Source organism: Eretmochelys imbricata, chromosome 18 (genome assembly GCF_965152235.1).
Source record: "Eretmochelys imbricata isolate rEreImb1 chromosome 18, rEreImb1.hap1, whole genome shotgun sequence".
NCBI lineage: Eukaryota > Metazoa > Chordata > Testudines > Cheloniidae > Eretmochelys > Eretmochelys imbricata.
In genome coordinates, this window is record NC_135589.1 from 17,207,206 (window position 1) to 17,221,484 (window position 14,279).

The 14,279-nt window shown below is 46.2% G+C and overlaps 1 protein-coding gene across 3 annotated transcripts in view; it reads right to left on the reverse strand.

The window, feature by feature from the left end:
- LOC144276963 (uncharacterized) overlaps positions 1–14,279 on the reverse strand; it is a 72,084-nt gene that overhangs the window by 40,720 nt on the left and 17,085 nt on the right. For 2 of the 3 annotated variants that reach the window (XM_077837435.1, XM_077837433.1), the window contains exons 2-4: positions 13,175–13,249; positions 9,246–9,295; positions 5,554–5,607 (exon numbers count right to left, since the gene is read on the reverse strand). In XM_077837435.1, the coding sequence (XP_077693561.1) occupies positions 5,554–5,607; positions 9,246–9,295; positions 13,175–13,249 (179 nt within the window). The remainder of the gene's footprint in view (positions 1–5,553; positions 5,608–9,245; positions 9,296–13,174; positions 13,250–14,279) is intronic. The other variant, XM_077837434.1, reaches the window with a different exon arrangement.

A 14,279-nucleotide genomic window follows, 5' to 3' on the forward strand; every position in this document is an offset into this window, starting at 1 on the left:
TTTTTGGCTCATGCCCATTATGAAAACGGCAGCAAGCCACAAAACTGCCTGGCCCTTTAAGCCCAGAAAACTTCATATTACTGCCAACGAAAGCAGGCCACCTCCTGCACTTCCCACTGTCATCTCACTGGAGGCTGATAGAGGGGAGGAGAGGGGACGCAGAGATTTATTTTCAGGGATTCTTTGCCCTCTTTTTCCCCCGGGGTAGAGAGTGGAGGCTTCCTCTTGAAGTTGGTTCCTGTAGTGAGGCGCCAAACAATTCCAGACACATCAAGGAGAGAGTTTCTAACCCTCACTGAGGGAGGGATTTGGGGGAGGAGGGACCTGAGAAGGCAAGGAAAAAATCTTCTCGGTTCCGAGTAACAGTACAGGGAAGAAAGAACTGGAGACTCTCCATGGAAGCCACCCATCCTAGCACAGCGCATGGTGCATGTTAACCGGGAGGGAGTGCTGTTACTTGTCCCAAAGTCTCCAACCGGCCGATGGATTTAGCATGTGTTTTCTTGGAGATGCTCCTCACCCAACGTGGCCTCCTGCTGCGTTACATTTTCATTGGTCTGGCATGTGGTTCTGGATTTCACCCAACGACCGTGACCTTCCCTCACCATATGCATGTGGCACACTGCGCCAATCCAGACGTCCTTTCCAGAGCTCCTGCCACACTGCGGGACGTTACACGGAAAGACAGAAGAGGTTTCCACGGTGCGTGTAGTTTGATCTGCTAAGCCAAGTTTCCCGAGTCCTGCACCTTTAAACAGGACCAAATTCCCCTTCCTACCGCCATTTTGTGTCCCGATGTTGCCTGCCAAGCACACACACACTGAACTCTTGCATGGGGAATCTACCTTTGTTCTCTCTTTTGGGTTTGCCTTCTGAAAACCTGCTAGCTGCTTTCCCCCACTGCACCAAACTGCTAGAGAACCCCTTGCGGGGACCCCCTCTCCACTAGTACAGACAGCTCGGAGCTGGAGGGAGTCCCACATCTGCTGCCTCAATCTGACCCATGGGGGACATGTACGGCCAACAGGCCACATATCAGCTCTGCTCCAGACAAAGGCGAGGGCACTGGGACCAGGGGTCTTAATAAGACTCATGGGCTGAGCTCAGAGGGAGTGGAGTTTCAAAAATGCAGGGTGAATAATTTGAAAACAGACTCCGTCCCCACACTAGAGAACAAAACATGTCGAGACATCCTTTTGCTCAAACCCAATGAACCAGAATTCACCTCCTTTTGGTTTCCCATAGTAACCCATGGAGTCCTTCCACACTTAGTTTGCCAGCACCAATTACATATATAAATCGACCGGCTCGCAGGTGAACTCCTGGCCTTTCAATACAATAACTCTGCAGGGCTGCAGCAATCATTCCAATTTGTTTCCCTTAAATGATTTTTTTAAAATGCCATCAGTGCTTGGAGTCATCCTCGCGGCTTCATGTAACAATGGGATGTACTTTTATGGGGCCTTCAGAAGTCCATAGCACAAACCGTCTCCTGCTGAACAATCTTACTCAGAGCAATAAGGTAAAGAGAGAGACGCCAGGGAGGTCCTCACGTACATATAGTACGGATGAAAATAGTATACCAGGATCCACAGAGTTGTCCCAGTGCTGATTTAGGATTTGTACCGCAGTAGCACCTGGAGGCTCCAGCTGAGATCTGAACCCCATTATGTAAGTGCTGTGTAGAGAAGAGACTGTTCCTGCCCCAAACAGTTACAGTCTAGACAGACAAAGGAAGGATTACGATCTCCATTTTACAGAAATAGGGAACTGAGCAAAGAAAGACTAATTGACTTGCCCATGTCACCCAGGGAGTCTGTGGCAGGGTCAGGAACTGAACCCAGATCTCCAGAGTGGCAGGGCCTGTCTACACTGCAAAAGAGGTGCGTCCTTAACTTGGGTTAGCGAACTTGAGTTAAAATAGCAGTGAAGAGATGGCAACTTGGCGTTTAACCAGGATTAGCTGCTCATGTTGAGCCCCAGGCTGCTCTATGGGCTTTAACCCGAGCTGCTGTGTCCTTACTGCTATTTTAACCTGAGTTAACCTGAGTGAAAAACACATTTTTTTTTGCAGTGTAGACATACCCGTTGTCCAGCTCCTTCATCACAGGAGCATCTTTCCCAGCCTGCCATTTTAAAAATAAGCTACAAAGAACTGTAATGGTTTGTGAACACAAGGCTTACTAGGGGTCCAAAGCAATTTAAACTTGCATGCTCCAGGGGATTGGTCAGCCACAAATCAGACTCAGGAAAAATATTCTGCTTAGAGCAAACTTAATGGTTTAAAAAGGTTTGTAACTCAAAAGTGGGAAACATCAAGAAACAGAGAAAGGGAGGCAGCGAGGTTAAATAACTTGCCTGAGACCTCAGTCAATGTTAGGGAGAGAAGCCAGGAGTCTTGGCTGCCATTCTACCCTTTACAAGTACACCGAGTATTCACACACTGCAGTGTACCAAGCCAGAAGTCTGGCATACACGGCACATGGTTCATTTTATGAGCACAGGAGCACTTCTCAAGTCACAGGAGAGCCTGGAAGTGGGTCCCTCAATAGCTCCAACAGGGTTGCAGCGTCCATAGCTTCTGGAGGATTCTCTGCACCTCGAAGTCTTTAAACCACGATTTGAGGACTTCAACAGCTCAGACATAAGTTAGGGGTTTGTTACAGGAGCTGGTGGGTGAGATTCCATGGCCTGCGTTGTGCAGGAGGTCAGACTAGACGATCATAATGGTCCCTTCTGACCTTAAAGTCTATGAATCTAAAAGCAACTGCATGAGTGAGGAGGACATGCTCCAATGTGTGGAAAAAGGCATCGAGCATAAACTCAGCAAGAGAGATAGAAGCCAGTGGCAAGTTTGGAGCCAGAGACAGAAGGTCTGACCACTGCTTTCGGCTTCAGGTTCGCCAAATTCCTATAGACAAAAATACAGGAACAAGTTTAAATCTGGAGAATGACCCAATGCCATTTGTTGCAGAAGCATGACCACCACCGTCCTGGTTGTGAGCAGGAATTGAGTCATGACACTCTACAATCTGAGAGAAAGTCTAGTAACTGAGAACTATAACAGACTCCTCTATGCTGTGGAATGGCCACGCACGGGGTTGAGAACACACTGAATAGTGCATTGCACCAAGAACAGAGAAAGTGATGTACTTCAAGCAAGCTCACATTTCACATTAATGAGAATTAATTAGCACTTTTAGCTGCAATCCTTCTCTAATACATTTCACAGTGGACTCACATAGGTCCCTTTTTAATGTGATTTCAGCCAAATATAGTTTTAGATTACTTTCTTACATTAAAATAATTGATTGACTTAATATAAAACTAAATTTTTACTATTAATTTTTATTAAATTTAATTTTAAAAGGAATTCGTGAAGAGATGCATCTTGAATTAAATTACACTGATATTTCATTAGCCTTGGATCAATTTTTCTGATTTATTTATTTTAAACATATTGGGTTGCAGAGCAAGTTTTGTGCTCAGTTTCTGGGTTGCTGACCAAAGACTGATTTTAAAGATCTGACCTATGGGAAGGATGGTCCAATGGTTAGAGCACTAGCTGGCAGCCAGGGTTCAATTCCCAGCCCTGCCACAGACTTCCTGTATGACCTGGGGAAACTCACTTAGTTTTTCTGTGCCTCAGTTTCCCACATGTAAAAAAAAGGGGAGGGGGGAGGGGGCTAATCCATTCCTACTTCAGAGAGGTGTTGTGAAGTGCTCAGATATGATGGTAATGGAAGCCATAAAGTATTTAAGATGTATTACGGATCTATCATAAAACTTCATTCAGTGTTCCCTACATCAAGCCCTTCAAATTGCAGCTGAGCAAGAGTATATCTTTTAGAAAGACATCTAGTCTTGGAGAGGTTGAGAATCACTGATCTGCACCATGTAGAATACAGCATAAGACCTCCACATTCACTTTCCTGCTCAGAGGGAGTGCAGTGCCTGAGACCTCTCTGCCAGCTGCAATTTTAATTCTGGTCAGCATCTGGAAACATGCATTACAAAATAAACAGGTTTCAGAGTAAGAGCCGTGTTAGTCTGTATTCACAAAAAGAAAAGGAGTACTTGTGGCACCTTAGAGACTAACCAATTTATTTGAGCATAAGCATCCGATGAAGTGAGCTGTAGCTCACGAAAGCTTACGCTCTAATAAATTGGTTAGTCTCTAAGGTGCCACAAGTACTCCTTTTCTTTTTACAAAATAAACAGTTCTCTTGTGGCTTACAAAGCAGCTCTGAAAATATCGGTTGATAAAAATGAAGAGGTAAATAATACATGCCCTGTACCACGAGTGCTAGGAAAATGCCATTCATTGCAAGTTCCCAGTGTATGGCAATGTCAGGAGGTCTTGGTCTACAAATCCCTTTCATTCGAATCCAGCTCTTTGCCTTTGCAGACAGTAAATGGTGACGATGCGCATTCTTCTGATGAACGTTTAAAAAAAAAAATTCAGTCTCCACTCGAGATGCAAAGAGATGAGAAATCACATCGCTGATGAGACAACAGGAATCCAGACACAGGCTTCTGCTACTTGTGGAGAAAGCCCTGCACCTTCCACCATGAGACTCATTTCCTGTTACAAATGTTTATCACACGCAGATACAGAGGGGGCAGCAGCCCCTGAGTCAAGCTGGTGGCATCTCTCATATATGTGCCTTTTCCTCTAGGAAGCCAGAAGAGGGCCTCAGTTTCCCCTCAGTGGAAGGGGGGATATTGTCTACTTTGGAGGGATTCTGTGAGGTTTAATTCCCTCCCATTTGTGAAGCAGGTTGAAATCTGAGGATGGGAGGTGCAGTAACAGCACCAAGGAACATTTGTACATGCTCCCCTCTCAAACGGGAAGGCAGAGAGTGTTCCAGGATCCAGGTGGAATGGGAGGTGGGGAGTGATGGAGAGGGTCAAGCCAAGTGTAGAAAAAGACAATGGGACATTTGTCCTGGGCAAGTTCTGCTCCCACACAGGTCTGTGCAAGACGCGACTTGTTTCACAGGAGGCCCTGCTGTGTTGTGTGCAATTCCCCCTCCTCCAATTTTGGTTCTTTTGGGCAAAATTTTGACAAAAGGCCCATTTAATATTTTTGTCTAAAAACTTGTGGAAATTTGTGTTCCCCCCCCTCACATTTGACGCTGCAAAGCCAGATTTGTCTGACAAAGAGCTTCCGCTCCACCCCTCACTCGGCACGCAGCCCCCGGTAGAGTCCTGAACATGCTCTGGTGATAACTGTAGTATTCCCATTGTGCAGAGGTACAGATATTAAGGACTTCCCAAGATCATACAGTAAGTCACTGGTAGAAATGGGACTGCAAGCCAAGAGCCCCCAGTTCTGCCGCTCTAACCACCTGACAGCACAGTCTCCCAGCACCTGTGTGCTAGTCAAACCTTTTGTGAAAGGCGGAGAGGTTCAAAGCGAGGGGGAAATGACTGTTGCATTGTTTCCAACATGACCCCTATTGGATCACAATAGGAGGGCAAGATCCATGGTATAACCCCAGCACAGACAGTTTTCACCAGTCAAAGAGGAGGAGTCATGCACTGACTTACCTTCAGTATCTTATGCTGTGAACTGAGGGCCCCATATCTGTTCATAGAATCTTGCTGTAACAAAATATCATAAACACATTAGAATGCAGAAGATACAGAGGCAGATCAAAACCACACATCAACATCAGTGTGGCTACTTAATCATACCATTAAAAGTACCTGCAAGTCAGCGTCCATGATGTTTGGTCTCCTGTATAAGACTAAGCGATGTATCCATTTAGCCTAAGAAGGGTCACTTCTCAGTGAGTGCTGCTAGAATGGATTAGTTTAAAATAACTAAACTACTCGTTTAGTCTGGGCAGGAAAGAGTTTTCCTGTCCAATAAGACTTTTTGACATTTAAAAAAAAAAGAAAAAAAAAATCCGATCACAAATTGGACAAAAACTTGAAAGCTTGAAAATTTTGTTAACCAAAAATCCAAAAACATCCCTTTGGTTGAGTTAAGCAAAATGTTTCTTTTTGATAATTTTGAAACATTTCATTTTGATATTGACTCATTTTTTTAGTGCAAAATTTACTTACATTTCTACGTGAAAAGTTGTTTTGAGACCAAAAAACCCTCAGAACTTTCTGGTTTGACAATACTGAAATGAGAGACTTTAGCAACCTGGAAGCTTTTTTTTTTTTTTTTAAACCAAAAATTTTTCAGCACAGGTGTTTCATCGAACCCACCCGTTTCACAAAAAAATATTGGTTTCAAGGAATTTTTTCCAGTTTAAAGAAAATGAAGGGTCGTATTCTGCGCTCACAGTGGTGTAAAACTGGAGTAACTCCACTGACTTCAATGGAGTTACACCAGTGTAAGTAAGATCAGAATCTGGCTCCCGAGCACATGCACTGAGATGCAGACAGGGAAGTTAATTAAAATTAAGGGGCAGGATTCTGCTCTCATTCCTTTGGTGTAAATGCAGAGTAATTCTTGCTGACTAGTGATTCTCACCCGAGCAAAATGGGCTGGAGGAGCTTTGTAAAGGAGAGGAGAGAATTCCCTGGGAACTGGGATGAGGGCTCTTGTTAATGAGCTGCAGGGGAGAGACAGACAACACAAACCCTAAGGCCTCGCCTACATGCGAAAGTTACACCAATTTAACTAAAAACCAATCTTTGTGCTGGTTTTACTGCATCAGTTTAAACTCCTGGATATGGGTACAGCTACCAGTTATAAACCACGTATCCAGAGAATGGTTTGCACTGCTTTAAACCAACTCGATTTTAATCAAACCAATGCAGTTAGCGTGCAGACAAGGCCCAAGACCCAGGAGGCAGGGCCCAGATTCTGTTTTTCCCTGTGAAAACTCAGAGCTTGCAGGGTGCAGGATGTGAACAAGATGCAGAATTGTGGCCTTTTCACAAGCATCTCTGCTCAGATCTGCATTTGGCAGCTTTAAGTAGCCCGGCACAGATCACAGGCAGCACCATGGAATTGCGAACTAAGCACAGTGTATAGTTGTTGCAATCTTCTAACCCACAACTCAAATTACATATTCAATAGGACCCAAAATATTACCACCAAATGAGTTTCAGGGACACAATTGCTATGGAGCTGCATAGCCATCAGTCTCTTCAGCAAGTATATCCACTATGCTAATTCCGTTACTGCGTGGTATTTAGCAGTCACAGTGGAACCGATTAAATGTTCCACCTAGTCTGGTGCCCAGTTTCCAGCAGTGACTAATTTCAGATGCTTCGGGGAAAGAGTAACAAGTCCTATAATCTAAAGTGAGTGAGTTACCCGACAGATGTATTTCTTCCTGACCCCAGCCCTGAAGCATGAGGATCAAGATTCCTTGTCGTTTTCTCCCCAGTAACTGTAGATGCTCTTCACATTCACAGGAGTATCTCACCAGTACACCCTATTAACTTCTTCATTACAAGTGAATATACTATTTAACCATAAAGGTTCCCCTTTGTTTTCTGTGCTGCTGTATTCATGGCACTTAGAATCATAGAATCATAGAATATCAGGGTTGGAAGGGACCCCTGAAGGTCATCTAGTCCAACCCCCTGCTCGAAGCAGGACCAATTCCCAGTTAAATCATCACTTGGCAAACTGCAGTGAGGATATAAATGAAGAGGGGCTCTAGCATTTGCACGTCCAGCTGTCAGGGGATTTAACACCACAAAGAGTAGTTATGGGGCTGAAAACCCTGGAATGGGACCAATCTTGCATTATTTCAGCCCCATAAATAGAGACAATAGGAAGCCTGTGAAAATCAGATGCAAACGCTGAGCTATCTGGGCCCCTAGGGACTCGAGTAATAAAGTTCTGCCTGAATTCAGCAACACTGACACTTTCATTGCTGCTGGTCACACACCATCACATGCAGTGAACAACGGCCAACACTTATGCAAAGCTCTCGGTTTTGCAAAGGGTCAGGGGCTATGAATATGATGACAAAGGACTCCCATCTCCATTGAAAGATGCCCTCGCCCCACCCCCGAGAGGAAAAAGACACCCCCCTTTTTAGCAGACGGGGGTTGGCAGTAAACCCCCCCCCCCGAGACACACTGTTTTGCTCTGGCTCTCTGCACCAGGTAGCTGGTAATTTAACATGCACATTGTTAGTGACAAACACCCACCTCCCATTGGGACGGGGCTGCAGGGGGAGAGGTTGTTGCTATTCATGATCTCCCCTGACTCAGTTCTGCTGCCGCGCTCCCACCCACAGACCAGGAGAAACCATTTACCTCCGTCGCAGGGACAGTGTCCACAACTTCCCTGCAGTATAGTTCCTCTCTTCTGGGCTGTCCCTATGCTTAGTTTCTCAAGTGAATAGAATTCTGTCCAATACAAAGACAACTGGCCTTTCTTTTGCCGATAGGCAGCTGAGCAGGACTCCATGATGCCACGGAGGCTAGAAGTCCAGTCACTCAGTTTGCCATTTACAGATCTGGACCAAGAATAGGGACTTGGGCTAGCAACATCCCCAGAGAGAAACCGTTCTTTTCTCCTTCCCAACTGAGTTGAAATAGACCCTTATTCACATAAGACTAATTGTTTGTGTAGACAAGTTCACAGCAAGCTAGGGTGTGAATCTACTACACACTAATCTGTCGCGGACTAACTGGCCATATGGACCCTGCTGATGCGTGTTAACAGTTTGGGCTTGTCTACATGGGAACATCCAGGAAGATTAATCTGAATTAACTAAAGATGTGAATTTGAAGTGAATTAGTTGAACCACATTAAATCCCAATATGAATGCTGTTATTGAGAATTAAGGTGGCCTTAATAATTCAGTTTAGTTTAATTCACTTTGGAAATGAATTCAAATAAACTGAATTAAGGCCACTTTAATTCTGAATGAAGTGGTTCACACAGGTGTTAATGAGGTTTAACTAATCCAGTTCAAATGCACACCTTTAATTCATTTGGATTAATTTTTCTGTATGCCCCCATGTAGACAAGCCCAAACTGTTAACGCAAGTCAGCAGGGTCCACATGAACACTTAGTCCACAGCAGGCTAGCGTGGGATGGATTCACACCACAGCTTGCCAGGAACTAAACATTCACATGGACAAGCCCTTAGACCATTAATGATGAAGGTATCCCAGGATTCATCCTGATGGGATACCTACTGGCCCAAAACTCTAATGCCAGCATCATCCCCAATGTATGTTGGTGTGCAGCTGTGGAAATACTGAAAGGATCTCTCTCTCTTAAACACACACAGGAACATACTGTACCTACCTTCTCTTTGTTGAGTGCCTCTTGAGCTTCTAATTTATACACCAAAAAATCTAGAAAGGAAAAAAGAAGAGAGTGTTTAATTGGATGGAATTTACAAGGATCTGTTTTATAATTTTCAGAAGGAGAAAAACTCCTAACCAGGCAAAAGGCTGATCCAGCCAGATGGAATGCAGAAGCTTTTAAGAGACTTAAAGAACACTGAGGTCCTGCCCGCTCTGTGCGATCAAAGACAGTGTAGTGCTTTCCATTAAACCTGTCCGCCCTGCTGTCCTGGCCAAAATTTCCCTTCTTCCCAATACAGTATAGTGTTCTAGATTGCTGCCACTCTGCACCCCAGGAATGGCCGCATTTCAGCAGGTGCAAAGATTGCGCAATTCTTTGGGGTCCTTTGAGACAAAAGATGCTTGCGAGAAATACATTTTAAAGCTACACGGTGGCATTTCTCCCAGCACGGTGGTGGGCTTGAAGGAAAACATCAGTGGCAAGCTGCAGCATACACAGGTGGAGGAGGCAGTGCATTTTACAGCAAACCGATTTATCTGCACACAAATTTCCGCAAGGGCTGGCTGGTGAGCACTAGCCTCAGTGAGCCAAAACCAGCTCCAGGAGTCCAAAGAGAACCTTGGGCCATCTCATCATCTCTCAGACATGATTTACATAGGAAGGCTGGACTGTCAATTCCTTAGGGCAGGAAAAGTCATTGCACTGATCGGGGTCCCTAAGCTCTACCATAAAACAAATCATAACAAAATGATTCAAACAGACTCAACTTAACCCACCGCAAGAGGCAAAACGTGAAGATAACAGTGTCTATGATTAAGGAAAACACAAGTATAGCTGCATTAGATCCAGAAAGCCCTTTGAAAAGATGGCCTGTCCTTTCCTGAGGCTTCACTGCTTATGCCAAGCGAGGGACCCAATTGCTATCTCTGGCCTCCTCAAACTCCCATGACTGCTCACCTCCCTTCAGGGCCCGCTCCGCTCCGTCACTGCACCTCAATGGGGCCCTACAGCACCAAGCTGCTATTCCGGGCTTGTGTCCCCTTGCCTGCTTCGAGCAATGTCCATCAATCCTGATCTGCAGCATCCCCCACTAGTCTAGTCTGGGGACAACACATAACGCACCTCATTGTTGTCCTGCTCTGCAGCATCCCCCGATATCCCAGTGCTTGGGCCTCTAATTAAGCTGCCTGGTTGATGCTTCGATGTAAAGAAGTGTCCAGCAAAGCCAGATGCACACATTTCCACGTGCAACCCAGCTCCAGTAGACAGGCATAAATAGCACTGCGTTCAGTTCTGTCTGCACCAGCCAACGGCTCCTGCAAGCCTCATGAAGGTGTATCATTTATTTGCTACACTGCGTCCTCTTCTTAGGACGGGAGGTTAGGTGAATTCCCCACCCCACCTCAGTACTAACTAGATCTGATCACAGTATTGTAGATCTGTCACTGGAATTGGGAAAGGGATTCAATTATTCGGTGTCTTCCTGCGTGCTCCTCCCTCTGAATCAAACACACAAATAAGAAAGGCCTTTCCATGAAGAACGTGGCATTGGTGCTCTCATGCATTTCCCAAATTCCCACCACCAGGGTTCCCCTGCATTCTCCAAAGGACTGTCACTGCGGGAAGAGACGCAGCTCCCATAGACAGCCAGGATCTGACAGTGCCAGCCCTCGTTGCTGACGGTACCACGTCACGGGAGCAGGAGTTAACACAGAATAGTTAAACCCCATAACACATTGGTCGGCTTGCAGAGACCAGCACAGGGTCAGGAGCACCCATGCTTTGTTCAATCAGTTCTAAAGCCAGAGATTCCCTCCCTTGCCCAGCTTAGTCATCAGGGCCACAGTGAGATCAGAAGTGAGCTCCTAGGAAGCAACAAACAAAGGGGTGATACCTTTGGGAGCAACAGTGTGCCTCAGATTTCTCCTCGCCACTGCGAGAGCAGCCCCTCCAAGAATCCTTCTCTGTGCTCTTACTCCCAAGAAGGCTGTGTAAATCACTACTGCCAGGAGGCAGAGTGGCCTAGGGGATAAGGCACTGAACTGGGAATCAGGAGACCTGGGTTCTATTTCCTGTGAATGACCTGCTGCGACTAGTCATTTCCTGACATGGTGCCTCAGTTTCCCTTCACCAGCCTTTATTTGTTTAGATTGTAAGTTTGTCGCGTAGAGTGCAAAGGGGTCCAAATCTTGGTCAGGCAAGAGGCTATGGTATTTGGTTAGGCTAGGTAATGGCTCTATGAAACTTACGCCCCCAACTTCCTTAGAAGCTTCAGAGAAACAGAACTGACCCTAACTGCTGTGTCACTGGGAGACAAGCACATACCACTCTGCACGGATGCGCTGGGGGTGAAGCTTTACATTTTACCCCCCAAAATGCCGAGCAAACTGTAGCCCAATATCGTACAGACTTGCCACCCTCCATTTAAATGGCACAGCAGCACATCAGCTCAGTGCACAAGCTCTTTGGGGCAGGGACCGTCTGTTGGATCTATGTCTGTACAGCACCTGGCACGATGGGGTCCTGGTGCAAGGACGGGACTCCCAGGTGCTACCACAACACAAAGAATGGTAATCAAACCCCCCTGGGAAGGGATGGGTACAGGGAATTAATGCATTGGCCTCGCAGATCCTGGTAGAGTAACCATGCCAACGTCCTTGTGCCCAGTCACCAAACCACTACATGGTTTGCTATATAAGGCTTCCCAAGAGGGGGCTACCCTCCTGCAGAGTAATTGCAGAGCATACAGCTGGTCAGGACATTGGGCTGTGTGTGGTGAAAGCTAACTGAAGACAGTGCTACTCGTCCTTCACTTCACGAGCATCCAAAGCTATGTTTACTTGAAATAAATGGTCTACTGGATCCAGTCATGGAGAAAAGCTCCTCAGCGTTCTTAGAGCCAAAATGCACACAGCCCGGAGCCATTCAGAGTCCATGCACGCTCTGCAGCAATCCCTTTGGCAGTCGCCTCATTTCCTAGAGCAACGCTGAAAAACTATGAAAGAAATCTAAATATTAGAAGACAGACATTCAACATTTGAGTCAACTATTTATCCACAGACTCATGACAAACTTGGCTGATACATGTCAACGTTTCCAGAAATGCAGGGAGCTTAGGAATGAGACCAAAAGGGATAGACGTATTTCTCCACATAGCAGCTTTGAAGATACAAACCAAGCTGTTAAATTGCCAGCAACATTCAGGGCTAACGTGATCTGCCATCCAGCATTCAGAGCTACGAGATACAGGCTCTAGCCCCTTCACGTCTTATTTCCTATTCAATTTCGCAGTCTTAAAAATAGACATGTTCATCTCTGGATTTCAAGCTAATGGGAGGTTTTACAATCTGTAGCCAATGTCAAGAACGAAGAGCTGGCAATAATGCTATTATTAATTATTATTATTAAGAAGCACTAGGCAGCTGCACATCTTCAGAGCACCTTGCAAACACTGAACCTGTAATGGCTGTATTGATTTTTGTGAAACTGACCAAGCTAGTTCACCTTGATGTAAAGTTTACGCATTTAAAAAGAAGAGGCACGGTCCAGTGCTGGGTTTAGTTAACAGGTTTGTGGAACTCAGACGTTACGTCACAGGTGTCAATGCAAGAGCCTAGACAGACGGATTGCTTAGACAGGGACTAAATACAGGAGTAGGAGCCATTAACTCCAGAGTTCCAATCCCTGATCTCACACCACCTCCTCCCTTTGTGGCCTCAGGTGAGTCACTAACCATTCTGCCTCAGTTTCCCCATGTGTCAAGCAGGGATAATTCCCACCTACCGCCTCATGAGGATGTTGGGAGGATTCATTAACCTTTGAACAGTGCTATGAAGGTGGAAATTACTCTAGGTGCTGTGCGTTATTCCCTAGCGAGACTATTTGAGTTGCTGCCGACCTCTGCTATGCCTGTGCAAGAGACTCACCTTCTTTAGTCTTCTTGTGTTCCCCTCGCTCTTTCTGCAGGGATCGTTCAAGCCGGGATCTGTGCTCATACACAACTAGGGACGCGAAGAGAAAGGGAAAGCATGACATAAACCAGCCAAACAATTATGCATTCCCCTGCATTTGCTCCCCACAGCCACGGAGTACAAGTGTGTGTAGGGGGCACATCCTGAGCGTCCCCTGCAGTGGGACAGAGCATCATGCAGAGAGGGGGAGTGGACTTGAGCCAACAGGTCTTTCCTCCTTCTAACTCCCCCTTCCTATTTCATGACTAGGAGACAACAGGCCCTGACTTTCTGGACAATTAGCCCACGGTGGCTCGGGTGTAGCAACAAGGCCCCATGTCAAGTGCAACAACCGCCCTGCGCTGCACAGCCAACCTTGGCTCCCGTATAAATTACACTTCAGAACAAAGAAGAAGGGCCCAATGGAGCAAAAACCGGGCTCAATGCTCCATTTAGTGCTGGGACTGCATCACGGTGGAGTTACTAACCCACTGGGGGGCCAAGGCTGGCTATGCATCAGCCGCTCTGTAGGGTTAAACAGCCCATGGCGAACCAGCTCGGTACAGATTGCTGAGTCAATCTCTGGCTCAGGGCAGTTCTTATTGATGGGGCTGCTCAGCACGGCTGCACTCCCGCAGGCAGGGAAGGAGAAAGGATTTATGGAGCCTCTGCTCACAGAGACAGGTGCAGGCATATTTTCAAGAAGGCTCAGAACTGGAAAGATGTTCCTGGGGCACGAGAACGGCCTCTGATTGAGTCTTTGTCCCCTGGTTATTTCTATTGTTCTTCATGGCAAGGGAGGGACGGAGCAGGAATTCATCCTGAAGCCTGAAAGAGACAATCCCTACAATACAAGATTCTCTCACACACTCCCAAAAGGCCCCAAGATCAGCACTATCCAAGGGTCTGGGAGACTTCTGTGCAGAGGCAGAGGGAGTTGATGTTGCACTAACAACAACGTCCTAGGGGGCTACGGAAGGTTATTACACTTTGCCCTGTGAGCCCAGGATTTCAGATCACCTTATGGAGGTGGCTAAGTTTTGCCATCCCCGTTTTACAGAGGGGAAGGCGGAAGCACAAA